The sequence below is a fragment of the Cantharellus anzutake genome (assembly GCF_015039405.1).
Source record: "Cantharellus anzutake strain C23 chromosome Unknown EI90scaffold_8, whole genome shotgun sequence".
NCBI lineage: Eukaryota > Fungi > Basidiomycota > Agaricomycetes > Cantharellales > Hydnaceae > Cantharellus > Cantharellus anzutake.
Window position 1 is genome coordinate 1,383,663 of NW_024066958.1, and position 22,972 is coordinate 1,406,634.

Consider the following 22,972-nt stretch of genomic DNA (forward strand, 5'->3'; position numbering starts at 1 on the left):
CAATTCATTAGACTTTTCTGAAAAGAGTGATGAAGGATCCAAGTGGTAAAGGGACCACTCGAATGAATACTGGATGTAGTCGGGTACCCAAAAATCATCCCACTTCTTTCTATCCCCCAAAGGGAGTTCAGTGGGAATCCCAACCTCGTTCCTTTCAACGACATCATTCACAAGTCGAAGGAGTCGTAATCCAAGAAAATATCCTTTTGGATCATCGATAAAGAACACCTTGTCCTCTTCCTCGCCAATGGGGTCTCCCGTGATAAATTCCTTTGCCGTCGCATGATAGAATTTGACATTCATATTGTTTGAGGGGATGTCAATGATCGAACCAATAGGATTCAGTATCGCATAGATCTCATCCTCCGCAATTCCCAAGAGACGCGACATGCTGTAAACACTGAGTGGATCATGCGCAACAACGACCATCCCAACTACTTGGCGATAATTATTCACTACATGTGAAGGGATGCTTGCCATGTTGGGCCTAAAGGCTCGCCGCATTATTCGCAAGTACTCCTCATTGAGATCCTTGGGCGCATCTTGGAGGTCAAGGAAGTATCGAAACTCTAATTTGAGCACAGAACCCCCTTGAGTCCGAAACCGAACTTCCCGTATCCGGATCGAGGCCATGACAGGCAAACCACGGCAAGCCAGAGTGAAGGCATCAAGATCGTCCATCAATGGTTTCCACTGTGACTTTCTGATGCAGTCCTTAAGCCCATCCGTTACCATAAGCCGGATCGTGTCAAAAGTCTCGTCTCGTGCAACCTTATCCATGTCTTCACATGGGATGACAAAGCCCTGATCCCGAGATTCATCCCAAGCTGAAACAACTTGAGATTCAGGTCGAGAACTGACCAGTATGGAAAATGCTGATGGCAACTCGTCAAGCGCAAGCACGAGGTTCATCAGAGTCCCAAGTGTCTCTGAATCCCCACATTCATCTAAACCATCCAAGATGATGGTAAAACGTTTCTCGCTTGCAGACAATATGCCCTTGAGACCATTCATCGGCTCAAGAATCAAAGTCCTCATTTGCTTCTCCAGAGGGAGACTCAGAACCATCTCCGAATTCGGCTCTCGAAGACGTTTGACGAGCGAGACCTTGAAGTCTCCATTAAAGATCGCAAGTTGACGTGCCAGTGTAGAAGGAAACTTCTCCAAAGAATCGAGGCCCGTTCCCTTTTGATTTTTGTCCCAAAAGAAAGAGGCTGCAAGAGTACCTTCCATCTCAAGCATCGATGCGATGCTCATACATACCGCCGTCTTCCCGGTGCCCGGAGACCCGCAGAGCCAGACAAACCGGTTTCCGGTCCCCTTCAGATGATTGAGAAGGGATGTTTGTATTTGAACTCGGGTGCTTGGAAGACACTTTGACTTGCTCTTCACATAGGTATGCTCGGCTGCAACTCGAGGGAGTTGTTCAAGTTTTGCTGAAAGATGATGAAGAATCCGAATATTGGAAAGAGCGGAATAACATACATTGCACTGATGCTTCAATTGTGCGAAGAAGCGTCAAAGTAGTTGCCTGCGTCTATTGCAAAACGCACATCAATCAGTCAAATCAAGGGCTTGGGAGTCCTGATGGAGACAGACCGCAAATGAGTTAAGGGCGTCATTTATACACGCCTTCACACCGTTTATCCTCCCGGGGATTTCACGCGCTAAGAACATCCTCTTCGCCCGACTTTGACTTTTGAACAACTTGATCTCGTTTATCTGCTGTTCCAGGGCCCTGAAAATAGGATTCTTGGATTGGAAGAGCAGCGGCTGCGGGAGTAGGTGGACGTACAAGTGAAATCTTTTGATCAACTGAATTACTTCGGGAGGGATTTGGTCCGTCAACAGCTCGAGTGGCTGCAGAATGGTGACATAAGCCCTTCGGATGTCGTCATCCAATCCTTTAAGATCATCATCGTTTCCACCAACAGTCTGCGCACACCACACAAACGTGAATGACACGTCCCCTTCTATCACGGAAACAGAAATATTAGCTAACCTCGTAAACCTGGAGCCACGTCAGAAGTAAATTCGGGATTGCGTCAAGACCCGGAACCGGGGCCAACTTAAGAGCCACGGCTGCAGTTTGTAGAACCAGCGTTATACCACCAACGATTACATTTTTCCGATCACTCTTTAAGCCAGCCGATGGCGCGATCGTGGGTTCCGATAGGCCAGAAATGTTGATACCCTCACAATCCAATTGTGCGTGGACGTTCAGGTGATCGCCGGATGTGGCATGCGACCCAGATGCCTCAAGGAGATCATCAATATTGCCGGTAGGGGTGAGGGGAGATGGAGGAAGCACTCTATCATCAGCGGATGGCTGGTGAGGGGGTGCGGATGTTCTCGACTGTTCAACAGGATCGGGAGTGCTGGGCTTGCTACGATTGAGAGCAAATTTCCCCCAGATCTTCCACAATCTGCGGCCCGTGGAAGAGGCTGGTTCCGTCGGATCAGCGCGGCGACCACCGGAAGGTACAGGCTGAGCAGCCACTGCGGGCTCAAGATATGAAGGTCCCGTCGACCCTCTGAACTGATAGCGATGGGTGTTGTCGTGATCAGAAGATACATTGGGACTAGTGACATGGACCTGCGAAACAGGGGACTCCGAAGGGGTCAAGGGATGCGATGCTTGCAAAGACGAGCCGGGAGTGGGACGCTTTCCTTTGTTACGGGGACGAATAATCTTGGATGTATTTTTTTCGGACATTGCGCCAGTGCGATAGCGATCGCGTGGAAGGGGTGAACGAAGGACAGTACCAGCGCAATTGCGCGCCGCATGCACATGATGCGTATGAAAATGCTTTCATAGAAGGAAGCTGGTTCAATCGTAAATCAATTGGTTGCACAGGACTCAATAAAGTAAGTGCTGTCAAACTTACTTCGTTTGGGAAATTGCAGAGCCGCAACGTCCGAAAGTTCGCTCGGTGCATTGACTTGCTCTTTCCCGCTTTACAGGCCCCTATTGCGTAGAGGCGCTTGACATGCGTAGCTTGTGTTCTTTGAACACTTCCAGAAATGGAGTACGGTAGAAACAGTAAAAAGGCGCGGTTGAAAGGATTCCTTAAGTGCGATGGTGACCAACATCATGGTTGAGACATCTTAGAGGCAGTTCGAAGTTAAGGTTAGGTGGCAATGCGCCATAGTGGGCCCGGGACGTGTTGCTGCCGAGTACGCCCACTCATCATCCCGACGGAAACGCTTGTAACAAAGGACGACGGGCATTGCGAGTATCCCGAAAAGACTTGTGCGCGTGTAAATGGTTTAAGTAGCATTCATACAAGGCATTCCCGACGAAAGTGCCACCGAAGAGGTTCTTCCAGGGGCCCTTTATGATGTGGACCATGGCGGACGGGCTAGCATATAAGCAGACAAAGTCCCGTATTTGCACTGACACGCGAAAAAGGCATAGTCGTATGCTGGCCATATTTACAGATTGAGTCCTCGACAGATACAATCCGGATTAAATGATATTGCAGACCTCCCTGTAACCGGTAGAAAGATGGTCGAGACAGGCGGGGAATCGGACGACATGAATGAGAAGAAATGCGAGATTGAGATCTCGACTTGCGTGAAGTTCGGAGTTCCAGACTGGCGTCCTTCTCCTGTACAATATCCGGGGTCGATATTTTCATTTGGGGACACTAGCTACGCACAATGATTAGTTCGATGATTCCTTCTCTTCATTGCCGAGTTTACCACTTCCCTTGCCCAGATCAGCTCACTCGCCGCGCGGAGCTGGCCGAAGCAAATCGTACTGTATTGAGGTCTCGCTTGGGAATATTCTGAGCTCATTTTTGTCATCCTGTTGGATCCTTGTAGGTCTTGTGCAGGTCTAGCTCCCCGCGTGGTAAATTTCAGAGCAGTTAGCACACGGGTACATCAAGATAATGGAATGCCGAGGCTGAACCGGCTCTTTCCCTATCTGGTGGCAATAACGACAGGTGGGCTTGTTCTACAGCTCCGTCATGGCTTGGGATGCAAGCAGGACCCGATGCTGACAAATACACAATGAGGGAGTATCATCTGGTATATATATTTGGCAGGAGCCTTTGAAGGAAGCGATGATGGAGAGAGGTGAGCTCCACAATTCCTACTGATTTTCCGGAAACTAACAGGACGGGAATACGCTGATTCCACTCGCGAAAAACGACACATAGGGAAGGTGGGAGGGCTGACAATTATAGAGAGACACACCCATATTAAGTCCGAGGAAAATTCTGGGAGTATTGAGGCCATAGAGCCGAAAGCGAACAACGGAAGCATGGTCCCCCGAAAGGAGAAGTAGGCATAGTATTTTATATCGCTTCTTACAGTAAGTACCAAATCCTGGAGTCCCAGGAGAGCAGAGTTCGCGATCTCCTTAGGCTTAAAGGAGGCAGGGTGACGGAGGATGCTGAAATTATTTCAATAGAATTCTGGTGTCCTGAAGTCGCAATGCATTTTTTGCTGGTTTCAACGGTTGTCCACTTTAACGCGGACAGATTGTGTACTCAGACGTGAGATGAAAGTGCACCTGCGAAGGCTGGGTTAAATTTCAATATGTGCGTGCACACTGTTGTAAATCATCAATCCAAACGTCCTTAACACGCACCGGGCAGGTCCACTCTCAAGGAACGTATTGCTGCGCTGCAAGCCAACAGTGGACTTACACCTCCTGGGAACGGATCGTCACGATTTTCGACTCCATCTCCAGGCCCGCAGCACTCGCCGTCGGAAAAGGTGCCTGCGAATCGCTTGAGCGACAAAATAGCGCGTTTCGACAAACTTGGCAGGGCACCTCTGCCGAGAAGTGGCTTTGGATTAGGATCTCCGCTTTCTCCCGTGCCAATTCCCCGAAATACGAGTCATTCACAAACAGTTAGCTACTGATGCCAAGCTGACTCGGACCACATCAAACCGCTTTTCAAGGGAACCACCCGAAGAACAACCCACTTCTCCATCTGAGCCGCATCCCTTTGAAACGATAAAAGCTCGTCCACCATCGGTTCTCTCTGCACGTAGTCCTTTGGAACGCGGACTGGTATCTCCTCAAATAACTGGAGAACCGCTCAGTCTCCCAAGGAGATCACAATCGTTGCGCCCTGAATCCCCTACACCATTGCCCAAAAGCCTAGTTTCTTCTGTTGAGGAGCCTATGGCTATGCTGACGACCGCTGCCGTGTCTGATTTGGCAGTTTCTCCGACGTTGCGTCCGACGGATGCCACGAGCTCAGTCGCTACTGAAATAGACGTGTCAAGTGAGAGAGCGGGACTTACCCCCTTGACTGCGCCTAACTTCTCGAGACCTATGTCCGCTATGTCATCGAAATTCCGCTGGCCCTTTCTCCAACTCTTCGCAACCCTTCCTGTGAGCCGAGTAGTTTATCCCCGTCACATTCCGCTGCCTTTGGACCGCCGAAAAGGATTTTGGAGACCAATGCCTCAAGGTGCTGGATTGGATACAGAATCATCAAGCTTATTACCCCCTTTCAATGAGGCACGCCCCCAATGCTTGTCGGTTTAATGCGCCAAGGTTTACTCTAACATGCAATAAAGGCTCTATATCCAGCATTGATGGGATTTTTATTAGGAATCTGTCCCCATTTTCGAGAGATAACGTCATTTTTAGACCTACCTTTTGCGGAATGATGGCCATGGACTTGGCGATCCGGATATCGCTCTGGCACGCCATCGTACTAGATGTGTGTCGTCAGCATCTACAGCGACTCTCAGGACTGTGCCCTCTGATAGTGCCGTCACGTGATTGGGGAAGAGATTCTCCACAAAGCCAATAACCAACTTCAGTGGTTTGGCCTACTACATCGCACAAGAGAGGTCGAGCTGCATCCTCTCTTTGTTCCTCAAACTTGAATGCTATTTCGTCTTTGTCAACGCAGAGTGATTTGGAAGCTATTGTTTCATCTCGCTTGTTCGAGACCTTCCAGACCATTTGCTTGCCACCACGGATGAAAGTGAAGCAAAATGATCTCTGACCTCATGCCCCTCCGTCTCAGGACACACCTAAGCGCCCCACCCATCGAAATACACGTAACACGATATCTAGGCCTTCTTCGTCCTCATCCCATAGTCCAACAAGGCTGGGGTTTGAGCCCCAGCTGAGGTCGTGGAGGAGCTCGCTCGCGCTCCCTACATTGTTCTCGTCGTTCCCTTCCTCATCCAGTTCGGAGCGAGACTATGACAAAACTCCAGGCTTCATTTCATCCACTCATCCATCGTCGACCAATCCATCATGGACCCCATTGATGCCCAAGGATGAATTTTCCCCAGGCGCGAATCTCAGCGGAACCAGATTTGAACCGACTGTTTGGGGTCGTCGGCCATCCCGTTGCAGACCACCGCCAAGTATAAAGGGGTCGCTGGAGTGTATCTTCCCCTCCAACAGATCTCTTGTTCACCATAGTAGACGTACCATTACCAACTCCCTCTAGCCCAGATGTAAACGAAGACACTACGGCAATTGCGTTAGACTACGCCGCACAGGTGGTCAGCCTCCTAGTATTCTATTGGGGTCATATGCTGTCACATCTAACAACACGTACTGGGGCCGCAGCCTGGTTAAAGACCCAATTCCTAGCTTGCATGGGCCTCGGGTGTGTGCTATACCCAATTTCCATGATTAACTTTTACTCACCACCTACCCCGACGGTAGGTTCCCTCTCTTTTCCAAAGGTGTGGACATATACTGAGTACGCCGTGTTCCTTCCGAACAAGGTCATTGAAAAGGTAAGGTTCGTCAGGTTCAGGCTGTGGATGCGTTACCGACCTCAGCTGGCAAGCTCATGACAGAGCACAACTTGTAAGCCCTGAACATGCGACACACGCTGCCAAATCTCAAAAACCTTCTTTTGACCCTCACCACTACCACCAACGCTGGGGAAGGCAACTCCACCCTGCAGACAGTGTGCGTGCTCGAGCTTTCGTTGCATATATCATAGCAGCGTTTTTAGAAGGCAGCAAACGGGACCATCCCGAAATTTACGGTCGATACAAGCAATAGCTGGAAGCATCGACGTCAGCAACCCTGTCCCTGCATCAACATCATATGGAGCTGAATCCCCTACACCAAGACGGACATCCTTTCCCCCAATCACCCTCCCCAGATTTTGGAAAACCCGTAATATGCGGCCAGTTTCGACGTTTGTTAAGTCCACTCTACCTGCCATGTCAGAAGACGTGGACATACCTGCAGACGTGGGGAGCAACAGTGCCACAGTGCGCTCACTGCACCTCTCGAAAGTGGGGGGATTCCGTTAATCAAGGGCAATAATCCTCTGGTGAATTGGATCATGTTGACAGACACCCACCAGAGCCTTCTGGAGTACAGTCAACGGACACAGGTCCGGATGCCTCTGAAGGTGCGACCGTGGAAACGGAAGGGTTTCCTGAGTCAGTGCCTCCGCCTCTTGATGGCTTGGCAGATGTTGTGATTTCATCCGCTTCAACGCATGAGCAAGAGTCGACATTGGAGTCTCTGAAGGAGCAGAGCAGCAATTGGCTCACAACTGGTCTGAGTGCCAGTGTCCGGCTTCGGGAAGCACCTTCGTTCGGGAGGTACCCGAGGGTTATTTGGTGGCGGGTCACCTGCGAAAAGCAATCAGAGAGGCCCTGGAAGACCACCGACCGTCCCCAAGTCCGGTCCCAACTCCAATGGGCATGGTAACAGCCAAGCCAAGGAGACTACTATCCGCACAGACCTACCACTCATGGACGCGAACCTACAGTCCATCCCCGCTTCACAATGATGTTGTTGATATCTTAATACATGCACTCTAATCGATCAGCCTGACATAATTTCATAACAATCGAAACGGAACGAAGGATTTCCCGTCCCTGCACCCTGATTTTGCACATTCGATTAAGTATCCTCGATGTGCGAAGAGTCATTGAGAACGAACGGACTCATGACTCCGTGCAAATCGGGCAAACTAAACCCCATGGTCTCGATCCAGACTCGATTTTTTTTTTTACTAGGAGTAATATATGTTGGAGGAACCGTGTGCTATGGGAGGCCGGACGAGTTTTCGTACAGCCACATTCCCGCGGTAGCGTGACTACTTGGTCACAACACCTTTTCTTCTTACTTATTTTGGTCACTTCGGACTTATCCGCAAAGTCCACAAACTATATTCATTCATTTGGATTAGTTTCCTTTTTCCCTCAGTTCTCGCGCATTAGCTTGAGACTGAGGTTAGGGTTAGTTACAACATTCTTTTACTCTTATTTCTTATACATTGTAACTCATTGTATATTACCTTATAGCTTTAGCATTAGGTAATATTATAGTTCTCGCGCATTAGCTTGAGACTGAGCTTTAGCATCAGCAAGTGGTTATTCCGTTAATATATACTTATATCCTGGGATTTAGCGCTCCGGATCCAAACCTGAGGGCGCGCGCATTCAGTCGTCCCGATCGGGAAGGGGGTGTCGCTTTTTGCATCCGTCCGTGTCCTTCCGTCGTTTGTGAACGTGTGTGTGTGTGTGTGTGTGGCTGGGCCTGGAGTGTCACGGTTTTACGCTTGGATTTCGGTGCGCTTTGCGCTTTGGTTTGGTGAGCCTGGTTGGTTTGGATATATATATATATTTTGATCATTTCATTCATTCGTTCACATCACCCAGTCATCACGTTGTGGTCCTCGTCCGTCCACCCCACCCCACCCCATGGGCCCCCGGCATCCATCTGGATTGCTTGCAGTATACAGTACCGCCGCTGCCGTCAGCGTTTCGTTCTGGAACAGCCCGATGCACTCCCATCGTGTCTCCACCGGATCTCCACCATTTGGAACGACACAGGTGGCGTTGGATTCGCCCACCCGGGGGCTTTCGAACGCTGTCGGTCTCGTGTCGAATGGTTGGGATGCGACGGAGATATGGGCTGTGAGATTTTCTGAACTCGCTCGCCTTATTCCCTCGATTTTTTCGCGATCTTCTTTGTCCCAGCTGCAAGAAACGGCTTAAGAAAATCGGAAAAATGTCCGTTGGATCCTTCCCCTCGAGCACATTCGAACGCCGTTGATCTCACCCGGAACCGTGAAGATTTGAGGGAGAGAGAGAGAGGAGATGGAGATGGGTGATGGGGTTTTCCAAACCAAGTCGTTCTGCATGTCGATAATCGACAAGCGGTTGTAAGTCCACATGAATAAATTCATTGTAATCATCCCCCCCCCCTATACACATGTCCGATCTAGAGTTCACGCTCGTTGGCGTGATTTTTTGCCGTTACGACTTACGACTCTGAATGCCGACGATCGACAAACAAGCAGTTGTATTGTAATTGTAAGTCCACATGAAAATGAGAAAAAAGAAAGAAAGAGTTCATGCTCGGTGTGATTTTTTGCCGTTACGACTCTGAATGAACCCGTCCCTCTTCCCTTCCTCCGTGATCGCCTTGAGGGCCGTACCGAAATTGTCGGTCATCTTGAGTCCGTAGTGCCTGAGGAACTTCGCTTCGCCCATCCTACACGGTCAGGAAAGCGACATCAGCAAGTGCCCAGTGACCAGAATAGCCTACACAAACTCGTCGTATTTCTGGCCAACCCGTCGGCGGTTGTTGTATTTCGTCCCGTGCACGCCCGAGTATCGGCCAGTATACCATCCCTTCTCCCACTTCTTCAGAGGGACTTTAAGCTCATTTCCATCCCCACATAGCCACTGCTTTATCGCATCTTCGAGTGTGGAGACGTGTGGGATGGTGATGTGGCCAGCCCCTGGAGCTGGCCGACCGTCGTCGCGACGTTCCTGAGGTTGCCTGGGACTGGGAGGGTGTGGGTTAAGTGGACGCGGGGCTGGATGAGGAGGTATGATGTGAGGAGGTGGGAATGGGAACGTTCGAGGCACTGGCGTTACTGTTACTGTTTGAATCAAAGTTGTAAGCGTACCAAACCAAACCGCCTACCAATTCCATATGGAATGGGCTCACCTGGAGAGCGGTGCCGGGTGGTGAGTGGGTGATAGTGAGGGACGAGCATCCCCATTGCATAGTACTTGAGTTCATCTAGAGATGCTTGAATGGTATTGAATCCAGCTTCGATCTGATCAAGCCTTCGGAGCTGAGACTCGACATAGCCTATGCGCGTGCCAAGGTGACCGAATTGAGAACGGGTCTCCTCCGCGGTCATGGGATTGAGGTGTGACTTCGCTCCGTTCTGAGATTCGGAGTAGTCAATGTGGACTGGTGCAAGGGCATCACTGTAGTTATGCTCAACATCTGCCAGCATGTCAGTAGCGTACTTGAGGAGGGTTGACGCCTAAAAATGGAGATGTGAGTGCATAAAACCAAAACCAGGGACAGCGGCCTACACTTTCTCCTGGAGCCCAACCCCCCCACCACTGGCAGTGATTAAGCGGCCACCGTCTGAAGACTGGTGCGAGAATGAACCAGTATTGGAGTCCGCCACGTCTGAAGCAGTGGGATGTGAGCCGGTCAGTCTCCAGATGCGCTTGCTTTCCATAGGACGCCAAGAGATCGTTGACGGCAGTGGTGGAAAGAGTGGTATCCCAGCGGATATCGTGAGAACGGGGCGAGCATGAGGGGAAGAGGGGATAGTGAGCCTTTAAAGGTGTTCGGCCGCAATACCGAGTGGAGAGGAATTGAATCCAGTGCATCACATGAACGTACGTGTCCAGCTGCGGGATCGTGTGAGGATCATGGTGATGGGAAAACGTATCACGGCCATAGAGTGGATAGATGTTGTACTGGCTCCCTGAAACCTGATCTTAGTACGGCAATGCAGCGACCCGATACTTGGGATGGATTACCTTGGCTACCTTGCTCGCCATCCTGATTCCGTTTCTGCCAACCCTTTCGGTTGACCAAAGTGACGCGGAGGTGTCGAAGATTGTGGGCAGTCTCCTCATGTCCCCAGTCAAGGTGCCGGATGAGGATGGACGTGAGTTCTTCATTTCTAGATTTAGAAATACAAGTAGTAGTCAGCGCCGACTAGCGAGCCATAAGCACAAGGTGAAGATGCCTTGTCCACAGCGTCCAGCCCAATGAGGTTAGGGCACAAAGCATGAGGTGTGAACGGATGTCATCACGCTGTTTGAGAGTAAAGAAATCATCGGGGATTTCTGGATTCAGCGCATCCACGATAAGGCTCGGAGAGCAGTAAGCAGCTGTGATGCTCTGCATTGCCTTTATGTCGTTGATCCGTATGGCCCTTGCATGATTCCGGACTGTGCCCTCAGATGCGCGGTGGTTCTTCACTGACTTAACAAGGTCAATAATCAGCTGGGAGTCGCATGGGTTGCCCCTGCACTCCTGAGGGTCGGGTCGTGGATACCAAGGGCCTTCAAATCCTCTATAACAAGCGACAGATGTGGGATTCCAGAAAAACTGCTCACGGAAGCGAACACTGACAGGTTACGGAAGTGCCACTTGAAGGCAGAGCGCAAGGTGTCCACAACGGAGACCGACCTGTCTTCTTCTGCAACCCGGAACATAATATATTTTGCTAGCAGATGCGCTGTGACCTCAACAGGTTTCTCAAAGGCTATGCACGCATCCTTGTGTCGGAACAGACCCAGCTCCGACTCATCAACTCGGTCCTCAGTCAGGCTTGTGTACTTAATGCACTTAAGTTCGAGCCAGGTTCGAGCTCCATTAATTGCGGAGTTGTAATTACGAATGGTAGAGGCCGACCGAAGGTGAGCCTGGATGTATGCGCTAGCTGTACTTGGGCCTGACTCCGGCTGAGCATAAGGAATCAGCTTCTTCCGAAGTTTTGTTGCCTTTGCTGTAGCTGGGCGTGCAGATTTAGCTTTCGGCATAGCGAGGGGAGAGGCAGCAAGAAACAAACTGAATGCCCAACTGTTCTCGGTACCGGGTCACAAGCATCAAGCGTCTGTGCACAGAAAGTAGGATGCGCGGTCTTCCTCAACACCCTATGGCTCTCCCCCCATTCCGAGTCTTCCACTGCAGATTGAATTATCTAACTATATTTACAAAGTCGGCAAGGACATCAGATACAATACTCATACAATTTTGGATACTGCCCACCGCTGCAGGTCAATCGATAGCGGATGGCAAGTTGGAGAGTAATCTCGATTGCCCTCATCCCCATTGATAAGATAATGGGGCAAACGGACAGTGATCGCAAGCACCTTTGTGTTTTTTATGATATGCCATACCAGCACAGGGTGCTCCCCCGCGCCCCCGGAACAGATGCACAGATGTATGACGTGCAACACCAAATTTTTTTTCGGAAGTATGGTACTTTTTTCGGCTTCATTAATGGTTCGTTTGCATCCACTCAACTCGAGCTCAATTTGATGTCGTCGTCATCGCGAGTCCACCGATCCTCTGTCCATACATTGACACGCAACTTGCACTCCACCCTGGCGGTACACATTAGTAACATACTGAGGTTGAGCCTGAACATACAGTTGTGGAGGCGTCTGCTGCTTCGGCAAGTAATGTTTTGTTTGCGGTGACTGTCCCATCTTCGCTGGTGGTACGGAACCCGTTACGGGTGCGGGACACGGCGACATCATTGTTAATGATGATGGCGACGATGCTGTCATCGAAGTTGAGTTAGTTGTAGGGTGGGTGTGGGTGGAGATAGGAGTGGGTGACTTTGAGAGTAGTGTGGAATTGGGAGTTGATGAGGTGGAGGATGTGGGTGAAGAGAAAGATGTATTCATGGCGAGCTGAGGGCCAACAGGTGAACGGGAAGAAGAAGAAATTGATGTGGAAGGTAATGGGTGTCCATGATGAGAGCGTGAACGAGGCGATGAAGTGGCCGACCCCAACGGTGTGGCGGCCCTTGAAGTGACAGGCATTGTATTCCCACTCTTGATATGGGTATTCTTCAATGTATTCGCTAACATCGTCGTCATCATCGCACTCGAAACGGTATTCGAAGGCATCCCTGGGCTCATACCCGTCACCGATTTGAACGGCTTCGAAGCAGCTTGTTGAGACGAGGGAGATTGAGGTGATGAACAAGTGGGCGTTGAAGGAGTTGATGGTGGTGCGAGTGAGTTAGAATGGGAGAGTGCTGAAGCAGAGGTGTCGAGTTTCCTGGAAGGCTTCGATAACGAACCTGTTGATCCAGCTCGGGGACGTGTGTGGAGAATTGAGAGAAAGACGTAAAGTTGTTCGTGAACGCATTTTCAGCATGATGACGAAAGTCGGGATGAGGGCCATGCTGTCTTGAATGAGCAGGTGATGGATGAGAGACGTCCGTGTGATGTCGCCGTCGCTGCTACCCCAGGGTTAGATGCTGATGAGAATGAAACACTGATGCTGGTGGGCAGGGCTCGGCATTGCGAAGTGAGGTGATTGTGGCTGGCGATGTTATTGAAACATCGCGATGTCAGATACTGACAGGGCAGAACGAGGAGGAGCGGTGGCGCAATAAAGAATTCGAGGCGTCCCATGGTGTACATCCATCAGCAGCGAGGGTTGATGTTATGGCAACTGTTGCAGGGATGGATGAGGGTTCATACTCCCCGTTCATATGTATGGGTGAGCCAAGATTTGGCGAGTTGACGTGATGCTGCATGACAGGAGGACCTGCTGGATTACCGTTTGGAGTGTTGCCATTTATATCTGCCTGACCACCGCTATGACGTGGCCATTGTCTCGCAGGAGGCAACTCCAACGGCATGCCCATGGTGGACATGTTCATCACTGGCGGCGCCCCATTCGCAGCATTGTTCGCCATATGGAGGCCGTGATAAGCTTGAGGTGGTGGCATCATCATCATGCTGTTGCGAGGTACACCGTAATACTTGGTGCTGCGGTAATACTGTTGCGCCACGGATATCTGAGATGGCTGAGATGGTTGGGATGTTCCATTTGGGATGGGATATTGCGGCACACCTTGGGGGCCCGGCGTATAGTTGAACGGTAATGTGCTGTGGAATGGCATGCCAGTGATTTGAGGCACGACCACGGGGGACTACTGCATGATCTGAGAAGGCGGACATGTAGGAGAGTTTGCGTAAGACCCGAGTTAAGATCTATGGGTGAAACGGAGGGAGTGGGTGGACGCATGGAAGTTGGGGATAAATGAGGGGAGGGATTGTATGACGGAGTAGGTTGTGGAGGCGCTGGGCCTGCAGAGGTTTGGGGTTGCGATGAAGCTGATGTTGTCTGGTGCCACGCTGCCATAAGTGCCCATTGACCAGACTCCTGTTTAGCGTTGGCATACAGTTCAGCGTTGCGGATGTGGCCTTTGTCCACCGATAACCCAATGAGTTCCAATTCCCCAAATAGAGAAAGACGCGAGGGAATATACCTATCATGGCAGATGAGTCCCGAAGACCTATGCATGCAAATAAACACCGTACTGAGCGTCAAAGTCATCAATCAATACCCATTGCTCCTCTTCCATCACTACCACATCATCGTCGAACCTCCACTGCTCATTGATCTTCCGCACATACTCATCCTTCATCGCCCTCATCCGACTTGATATGAACGGTCAACTCTTTCGGTGAGTGGGACCAAAGTCCACCCTCAGATGAGAGAGTTGATGAAAATAATTGCGGAACTGGGGGTGGGGTATTCTGAGGATCTCCTCTTCTTCTTCCGTGGAACGGGCAACGATCGATGAATGACGGCCTGCCTCGCCCTGTACGTATTCGGATCGAGAATGGTGAACGTCCTGTGTGCTCTACCGAGGGCTTTGATGGTGATACAGCGAAGGAAAGAGCGTGAAAAAAGTGAGCTGAGATGGGTAAACTCATCGGGAGCTAAAATAGGCAGACAATCAGAAAGAAGACAATTAATATGTGAATCTTGACTCTGACATCTAAATAATCCTCCCAGCCCGAGTTCTTCGCATTGGCGCTCGATCTCCTTAGCGAATGACTCGGCACGCTCATGTGGATGCACTTGCTCTTCAAGGGCCAGATAGGGCGAATTTAAGTCTGTAGGATCCTTACTTCGTCACGGTATTTTCAGCGACATGGCGCTTTTTCATGTTAGCAAATTAAATACCCTCAGTTCCATCCTTGTCGACTTACTTCTGCTCCAACATCATCTTCAGCCGCTTGGCCAACACGCGTTCAGGGTCCACGAGTAGTTGGTCATCTGTCCTCAATGAGAACTGTGGATGCTTCGACCTCACGCAAAACGGTTAAGTTAGCGAGATCTTTCGCCTTGATAAGCTCCTGCCGTAGCCATGAGACCTTTTCGGCAGGTGTTGTATCCATCCGATGGGTCTTATGGACTGACTTGACATCTCGTCGACGAAAACACACGTAAGCATCTTCAGAATTGGATTCGTTGAACTGGTGGGCTTTCTCAATGGGTGTCAAATGTAACTTAACACACAAACACTTACATTTAATGAGGGTATTATTTTGTGGCCTTGGCGAGTGATTTTCTGCTCCTTGCAGTGGGGGTATATTGTTCAAGCGGGCCAAATAAGATGAGAGGGGTCTCAGACATGGGGATGAACTATGAACAAGGCGAAAAGAGTTGGGGATAGGGGTTAGCACAGACTTGGCTATAACATCAATATCCCCAAAACATTCATCAGTGACTCACAGGGTAAGGGCCAGCTACATGCGTGGAGAAGTCGATAAGGTTGGGACGGAGTGATGCCCCCTCTGCTTGGACAACAGCAACGAAACGAGTGGCAATCATGTCGGCCTCTCCGGGTATCCCGTTAGGACCGTGTGCACTGTGGATGCCCTGCGCGAGAAGTCCCTTCCATTTTGAGCATATCTGCAAATACGTTTCATGTTGGAGGGCTAAGACAGCGCCTGCTTGATACAATGCCAGACACTCCCATAACAGGACAGTGGGAATTGGATGGAGGTTGGTCATGGCGACCCAAATATCGTGGCCAACCCACAGTCTCCATTGGAGTGCATAGCCGAAGACATTTCACAGCGCGTGAGTTCTTGTGCTGGCAACCCAGAAAGCTTGGCCCAGGCTTTGTTTGGAGATGCTTGATCTGACTGAAATTCGCTCACGAGACTAGGGAAGCAAGGAAGGTGTGACGGACATCGTGAAGTGGAGAGAAAATGGTTCAGGGTGATACGACTGATTCCTCAAGCCCAGAGCTGCATGGTTGCTGGGGCACGCAAGACGATGAGACCATAGCACGACAGCCACATGGCAGAGAGTTGTTGAGCGACAAACCCGGCAATGTCCGATAGTTCTTTCCACCTTTTCTTTTTCCCCCCAAATAATCCACCATTGATTCGTTTGAATGTATTATTAAATCCTCCTTCTATCGGCCTTCTATCGATGCTTATAATCCACTTATACAATACTTATATGTACTTATCACTTCTATTGAGGACAACGGGGCCATGCAATTCCTTGCAGACCGATTATGTAGGATAGATATTCCTACCTTGCATCCTCCTGTAAATTATCAGGCAGCCAAAAATTGACATGAATTTCTTACACTCAAATAGTCGTGCCCCCGTCCAGCTATTGTATTGAGTTTATTCTTGCACACTGTCCATAGGCTTGAATGTGGCATATTTGGGGCTGACTTCGACAGAGATAGGATCACACCACCTAGGCTGCCGTCTTCCAGCCAAAAATCAACCACTCTCTCTCGCCAGGTAAGCAAGCCAAAGTTTTCTGCCATCAACGTCCCACAATTGAGACAACTAGGGTTCACTGAATTGATATTATTGAATATTCGCACCGTAATGTACAACGCACATATTAATTATTTCTTTTACAAATAACAGGCTCACGGAATTGGGATCGTTGAATACCGTTCATACAATATTTCCCTCGAATTTACGCACCCAGTCCTCGTGATCGCTCTTACACATACACAACGAGGTTCACTGAAAAAAATTTTCATTCCATTTCTTTTTCTTCTCAAACTCATGTTGACTTTTGTTTCGATTGTATTTAGGGAGTGTTGAATATTAATATTGTACATGAGAAAAAAAAGACTGGGACCGCTGGCAGAAATGACGATGTTGGGAGGAGCTCGCAAAAATGAGGGTGTTGGAAGCGAGGTGTGCCAGGATGGGCAGGTGGCGAGAGCCACCGAAGGTGCATGGAGCCAAAATGATGGGATGGAGGCTGGTGTGTGGAGCGAGAAAAGAGGCGAGATGAAGGCTGCTGACATGTGGCGATTTCATCGCAACGATATTGGCCGGTGGAAGCGACAATGAAGGGGGAATTGGGCAGGCTGTGTCGAAGCGAGCAGAGAGGCGAGCGATGAATGCTGCCGATATCGAGAAATTTCACCGCACATGAGTCAAGTCTGAATGAGTAGACATCAGAACATCAGAACGTCGGCAGAGGCGATAAGGTAAGAAGAGGGTCAAACGCACCAGCTCGGGAGAGGGGGGGGGGGCGAAGCACTTGCCCGCAATGGGGACGGCTTTTGTCTTGGCCTGAAGTACGGTCGAAATCCATGTCTACGCTGGCAGGACACAAGGCAGCGCGCCGAGACGTGTGACGCTGGCCTGTGGGCGTCGAGCATGGTGCGTTGGACCACTCGCAAAAACCGCCAAACTGCAACCGCCTCCATCAATGTTGAGGCCCGAACCGACGAGCCACGCCTGAAGTCGATGCACCAGCACCGTCGAGCACGACGTCCGACCGAGGCACGAACGGGGCGTCCACTTGCTGTCGGCTGTCAAAGCCCAGCATGGGAATCGCACGTGCCGTTGGTTTGTTTTCGTTTTCGTGTTTTCCTTTCTTTCTTTTTTTTTCGCGCTCAAGTCCAGTGGCCCATGACCGTTCGAGTTCCAGCTGGACAGCCACGGATGGAAAGCGATTTAGCATTCAACGGGTTCAATCGCGCCAGATGTGCGTACTTATGATCCCTATCACCATAATGTATTGAAGACAGTTTGTGCCACCTGCAGCTACACTTAGTACACTGCTGTGTTGATCATCAGCAAAAGTCCGTTATGCTCCAGAGCATCAAGAGTGGCTGGAGCATGTGGGAGACAAAACAGCAGATTGGGCACTCCTGGAGCCAATAGTGTTCTCCTGGGAGGGGGTTCAGGAGCAGCTGGGAGTGGTGAGGAGTATGCAATGTGCTAGGAGTAGTGGGAGGAAAATTTGGGTTTTTAAAAAGTTGAAAAAAAAAATTTAGGGAAAAAATCAAAAAAAAAAATCAGGAACTATATTTAAAGTGCTTTCAGGACATATAATTATTTGCGAAATTGAGGAAGAAATGATGGAGAAAAATGGAAAATACTTTCGGAGACCTGAGAAATAGTGAGAACTGAATTTGTCACAGCTGTGCATTCTGGCCCGTTCCCCGCCCGTCCCGATGCTGCCCGAGCCCGTTACCACTATGCGAGCGTGAGCCCCGACCTCAGCCCTATTCTCCATGAGGACTCCCTGCTCACTCCCCCGCTTGCCCCTAGGCTCCCCTGCACCTGGCCAACTCCCCCACAGCCACACCAACCTTCCCATCCTGAGTCTGCCTCTGGCACCGTGCCCAGCGCGACTCCCCTACCCCGCCCACTTGGCCCCTACAGGGCCGCTATCATCCCCACGCCTGACTCCAGCCCAACTCCGAGTCCAGCGCCGCTATCGCGGCTCTACACTCTTTCCTTTATTTATCTGTTATTGTTTGTTTTGACCCTTGGTCATTGCTGGCCGCTATGCGGCCAACCCCACTCCTTCTTCTTGTTTGCTTCCGGACCCTTCGGCCTTCAGCCCGGGTCCGCTTCTATTCATTCTATCTTCATATATATATCCTGTATACTACATTATAGTACCTCAGCTCTAATATTGATGTGACCACGACCCCTAAGTCCTGACCCCAACAAGGCAACCCCAGTGAGTCTGAAATGAGGGCCAAGAGACAGCTAGGGGGCACAGCACTCCCTTTAGAGTTGCTGAGGCCAAATGCCCTACCCCCGGGCCTTGTTCGTGGCATCACAGCCATCGCAGCCTATAGCGGCCCGCCTCGGCGACCCTCGGTGCCGACCCCGGACCAGTGTCTAACAGAATTGATGGGAAAGTCTGAAAATTGAATAGGAAAGTGAGGGGAAGCCTTGTAGCATTGTTATTTTCTGCTGTTCTGATTTTTCCTGATTGTTCTTGGTCTCACTCCCAGCTGCTCCTGGGCCCTCCCAGGAGCTTCCAGGAGTATGTTAGAAACCACCGCCTAATGAGGGCATTTAGTGTAATGGTAACACACTCTTGGTACCTATGCAGGGTTCTGCAGTTCGACTCCCAGAATGTCCATATTTTAGCATTAAGGTTCCCAAGACCATGTGTACAAATTCCAACAGAGTATTGAGGAGCAGCTGGGAATGAGACCAAGAAGAATCGGGAAAAACCAGAACAGCAGAAAATAACAATGCTACAAGGGTTCCCCTCACTTTCCTATTCAATTTTCAGACTTTCCCATCAATTCAGTTCTCATTATTTCTTGGGTCTCCAAAAGTATTTTCCATTAGCTGCTCCTGGACCCTCCCAGGAGCTTCCAGGAGTATCCAGGAGTACCCAGTAGCAGTGTCACAGCCCTGCAAAGTCCCCGCCCTTCTACCACTTCTATCATTTAGCGGCACCAATAGTGGTTCCCATCTACGGCCCCGTAGCAGTGCCTCCTTCTTTCTCCTGCCACTACTTGAGCTCCTCAGCCATTTGGCCGATACCGTTTTATTCTTATTCATTCGCTTAACTTACTAGCGGTCGATGTTGTTGCTGCTGATCCGCTCCTTATTGACATTTGGTTTATTCCTTTATTGACATTTGATTTATTCATATATTGACATTCTGATCTGCCACCATATTGGTGCCTAGATTGTTGGGCTATCCATTCTGCCTCCCAACTTTGCCGTCCTCTGTCCCATTCATTTCTTCTGTTCCATTTCCCTGGTCCTCATCGTTCTTTTAGTACTTGCCATCCTGCTCCCATCCTGCGCTGGACTGACCGGCCCCTTCTCTGTTCCCCTTTCGTATTTATACTTGTAGTTTACTGTCGATGTACTTCAGTTTGAATATCGACTAGAATTCCCCCCCAAGTACTCTCACCTTAAGTTTGCCTCTCAGTTCCATCTCCGCTTAAGTCAACGTCGCCGCAAGGTACCTCCCACCAACTTGAAATATGGGACAGCCTAGAACGCATGGTGCAATGCTCCAGCCAAGTCGTCAAAGCCAAAGTCCCAACCAACACGATGCCTTGCAACGAAGTAGCTCATTAGCTAAGTGTCCACTCATGCCGCTTGTCAGAGACCAGGTTGAGACGAGGGAAAGTCTCCATGGCAGAGGGCTTCGGCCTCAGCGACTTATGCCAGGAGCGCTGTGCCAAGTAACACGTCCATGCCCTAACTTACTGACTGGCGACCAGAACTGAAGGGGGGTAACTCTAGTTGATTTTATTACTGAAGTGTAACCTATGTACAAGTTGGATATATATATGGTTACAACGAAGACAGGTCCACAAATAGCAGAGTGGAGCTAACGGGGTTAACCATTAGCTGACTGAATATTACCAACGAGTCGGGTTATGGGGTTAACAGAAAGGCAGGCGATAACCCAGAAACAGAAAGGAGGGATAGGCCCGAAGGTGGACTCTGCAGGGCAGGCAAGTGTATTGCCTAGCGGAGGCAGGAGTGCGCTAGCGGACGTCGGAGCTGTCCGGAACTCTTCAGGGCTCTGTACTTAGGGAGGTGTAGGTAATAAATTGAAAGGAGGGGGTGGTGACCATCAAGGGGTACCGAGGGGATTGCGGAATATGGGAGCTTCGAGGTTAGTGAAGAAGGAGCGGAGGTAGACTGGAGGGATCGGAGGTACTGGAAGTTGTTGGCCGGGGATGGATATGACACCGCTGTACTCCACTCCACTTCCCACAAATACCTCGAATACAGTTTCTGACAGTATATTCGAACTCACTGCACATTCCAATGGCTTCTAGACACTATGTAACTCGTTCGCAGACTCGCGAACCATCCACCTCCACACAGCAACACCAATCTGGTCTCGGGATTCCTGATGACTATGACCTTGACATCGACACACCCTTTGCCAGCTTCACAGCTGACCGTGGAGGCCAACGATCGTCGATGCCTGTTTTTACAAGGTCCCGATCTGAGGCTGAAGTGGAAGGTGATGTCGATGCCACCGCAGTTCCCAAACCTTCCGCACCTCGTCCTCTGCCATCTTCGTCAAGGCCGCCACCACCAGTTGACCCAGTTGACCTGCCTCCTGATGGTCCTGTTGGTAACAACCCTGACCCTGATGATCCTGCTAACATGCAAGACGAGGCAAGCATCCTGATTCAGTTAACTCGAGCCATTGCAGCTCTCGCCCAGTCCAACATCCCTCGTCAGCTGCCACCTCCACCACCTCCGCCACCTGCCTCGATCGACAATTATCGCATGAAGGTGCGCGAGCCTGACCAGTTTGATGGGTTGGACCAAAAGAAACTCTGTATGTTCCTAGTTCAGTGTCAACTAAATTTCCGGGATTGTCCCCAGGCATTTAGCTCCGACTGTAAGAAGGTTATCTATGCTCAGTCGTTCCTAACGGGCTCCATGCTCAATTGGTTCGAACCTGATCTCTTGTGTGTGCCTGGTGGTCGAGCACCTCCCTGGGAAGACGACTGGGAACGTTTCATTGAGGAACTCCGCAAGAACTTCGGTTCACACAATCCTGCCTGCAACGCGGAGCATCAACTAAAAAACTTGGTCATGAAGGACAACCAAAGGATTAGCAAGTACATCGTTGAGTTCAACCGTTACGCTTGTTATAGGAATGGACCTAGAATCTTATGGTCCGTGACTATGAACAATCAAACCCTTGGTCCCTGCACCTTTATTTCGCTGTCAAACCCCATGCCAAGCTTTCCCACTGGGTTTTGGTGCTGGCTGGGGAATTTGTTGAGTTTCAAGGGACTTCCCTTGACCATTGTGACTTTTATATTAGATAGTTAGAAGTCATATGATGTGTAAGGCAGATGCCGAAAAATGCTTTCTCACTATCGAATACATAACCCAAAAACCTTGTACCGCAATTGTAACGTCTTCACCATTGTGCCACCACTGTAAACTCAACCTGTAACCTTGGAACCATGTCCACCTCCCTATTCCTCCTTTCCATGACAAAACCGCAACGAGGAGGGCATTCCCACGCCCAACCTCCTGCTACCCACTCCCACCAGTCCACCGGGTGGTTGAGTGGTTACTCCCATCCAACCAGAAGTTCCCTATCAGGAACTGTAGCCTATCCCACCTCCTCAGGAGAAGGATATGGTCCTGGCAGCTCCAGGATGCCTGGCCACGCACCCGCGGGTCCCACTTCCCACGGTCACCCTCTACCGTGCACTGGTCCACCAGCCCGCTTTCCCAAACAACTCCCGCTACCGGTACGCTCCAATGAGCGCCAAGTCACCGATAGCCACCAACTGGGTGACTCCCTTTGGGAGTCCCAGTATCCCTCACTACCGGTACGCTCCATCGAGCGCCAAGTTACCGCTAGCCAAACACTCCCAGCATACCCACTACCGGCACGCTCCCAGGAGCGCCAAGTCCCCGTTAGCAGACAGCCAGGTGGCTCCCTCAAGGAGCCCACACCATACTCGCTACCGGTACGCTCCCAGGAGCGCCAAGTTACCGTTGGCCAACACACAGGTGGTACTTCCGTACACTCATCCTATTCCGCTCTCCCTCCGATGGCTACGCAGCCACCTCCATTAGTGAGCCGAACGGCTCAGGTTGGGTTCCCCAGAACCCATTCCTGTAACAACGCTTCACAGTTACATGGATACGGTGAAGGCGTGCTTCAGTCTCTTTTTTATGATGGGTTGCCTGATTGTCTTAAAGATGAGATCTATCAATCTGGTAGGCCTGATTTGTTGTGGGATCTTCATGATCTTGCGCAAGAGCTTGACACCCGTTACTGGGAACGCTGCCAAGACAGCATACGACCTTCCCGCAACAACGCCGCCTCTCCCTCTGCTCCATCATCCTCTAAGCCTGCCAAGTCTGATGGCAACAAGAACTCTTCGACCTCATCATCTCTTCCTTCCTCCACCACCGCCTCTGGTAGTAAAGTGCCTAAGGA

At 50.3% G+C, this 22,972-nt stretch overlaps 6 protein-coding genes and 1 non-coding gene across 7 annotated transcripts; 3 read left to right on the forward strand and 4 right to left on the reverse strand.

Moving 5' to 3' along the window:
* Window positions 1-235: 235 nt before the first annotated feature.
* EI90DRAFT_3042109 (uncharacterized protein) lies at window positions 236-1,353 on the reverse strand (the record flags this gene model as incomplete). The annotated part of the gene is made up of 3 exons (XM_039059154.1): window positions 1,227-1,353; window positions 862-1,163; window positions 236-804 (listed from the first exon to the last, which is right to left on the reverse strand). Coding segments are annotated over exons 1-3 (902 nt in total), but the record flags the coding sequence as incomplete, so codon positions are not given.
* Window positions 1,342-3,070, reverse strand: EI90DRAFT_2561350 (uncharacterized protein). The gene is made up of 4 exons (XM_039053237.1): window positions 2,889-3,070; window positions 2,003-2,825; window positions 1,600-1,935; window positions 1,342-1,537 (listed from the first exon to the last, which is right to left on the reverse strand). Exons 2-4 carry the CDS (start codon window positions 2,714-2,716, stop codon window positions 1,427-1,429), a joined length of 1,161 nt encoding a protein of 386 aa, XP_038920466.1. The 5' UTR covers window positions 2,717-2,825; window positions 2,889-3,070; the 3' UTR covers window positions 1,342-1,426.
* A 1,377-nt stretch (window positions 3,071-4,447) lies between these two features.
* Window positions 4,448-5,011, forward strand: EI90DRAFT_2560869 (uncharacterized protein). Its single transcript, XM_039053234.1, has 2 exons — window positions 4,448-4,550; window positions 4,608-5,011. Coding segments are annotated over exons 1-2 (273 nt in total). The 5' UTR covers window positions 4,448-4,548; the 3' UTR covers window positions 4,879-5,011.
* Window positions 5,012-6,436: 1,425 nt separating this feature from the next.
* Window positions 6,437-7,814, forward strand: EI90DRAFT_3042119 (uncharacterized protein). The gene is made up of 6 exons (XM_039059155.1): window positions 6,437-6,601; window positions 6,659-6,728; window positions 6,783-6,910; window positions 6,960-7,245; window positions 7,319-7,526; window positions 7,561-7,814. The coding sequence occupies exons 3-6, from the start codon at window positions 6,819-6,821 to the stop codon at window positions 7,749-7,751; spliced, it is 777 nt and encodes a 258-aa protein (XP_038920468.1). The 5' UTR covers window positions 6,437-6,601; window positions 6,659-6,728; window positions 6,783-6,818; the 3' UTR covers window positions 7,752-7,814.
* A 1,507-nt stretch (window positions 7,815-9,321) lies between these two features.
* Window positions 9,322-11,775, reverse strand: EI90DRAFT_3118638 (uncharacterized protein; the record flags this gene model as incomplete). Its single annotated transcript, XM_039063126.1, has 8 exons — window positions 9,322-9,463; window positions 9,524-9,857; window positions 9,926-10,253; window positions 10,308-10,557; window positions 10,625-10,709; window positions 10,765-10,910; window positions 10,986-11,211; window positions 11,265-11,775. 8 exons carry the CDS (start codon window positions 11,773-11,775, stop codon window positions 9,322-9,324), a joined length of 2,022 nt encoding a protein of 673 aa, XP_038920469.1.
* Window positions 11,776-12,257: 482 nt separating this feature from the next.
* On the reverse strand, window positions 12,258-14,408 carry EI90DRAFT_3118639 (uncharacterized protein; the record flags this gene model as incomplete). Its single annotated transcript, XM_039063127.1, has 5 exons — window positions 12,258-12,342; window positions 12,389-13,049; window positions 13,394-13,910; window positions 13,937-14,249; window positions 14,302-14,408. 5 exons carry the CDS (start codon window positions 14,406-14,408, stop codon window positions 12,258-12,260), a joined length of 1,683 nt encoding a protein of 560 aa, XP_038920470.1.
* A 4,669-nt stretch (window positions 14,409-19,077) lies between these two features.
* EI90DRAFT_t59 lies at window positions 19,078-19,150 on the forward strand. Its single transcript has one exon. It is a non-coding gene; the product is annotated as a tRNA-Thr (tRNA).
* The last annotated feature ends 3,822 nt before the right edge of the window (window positions 19,151-22,972 follow it).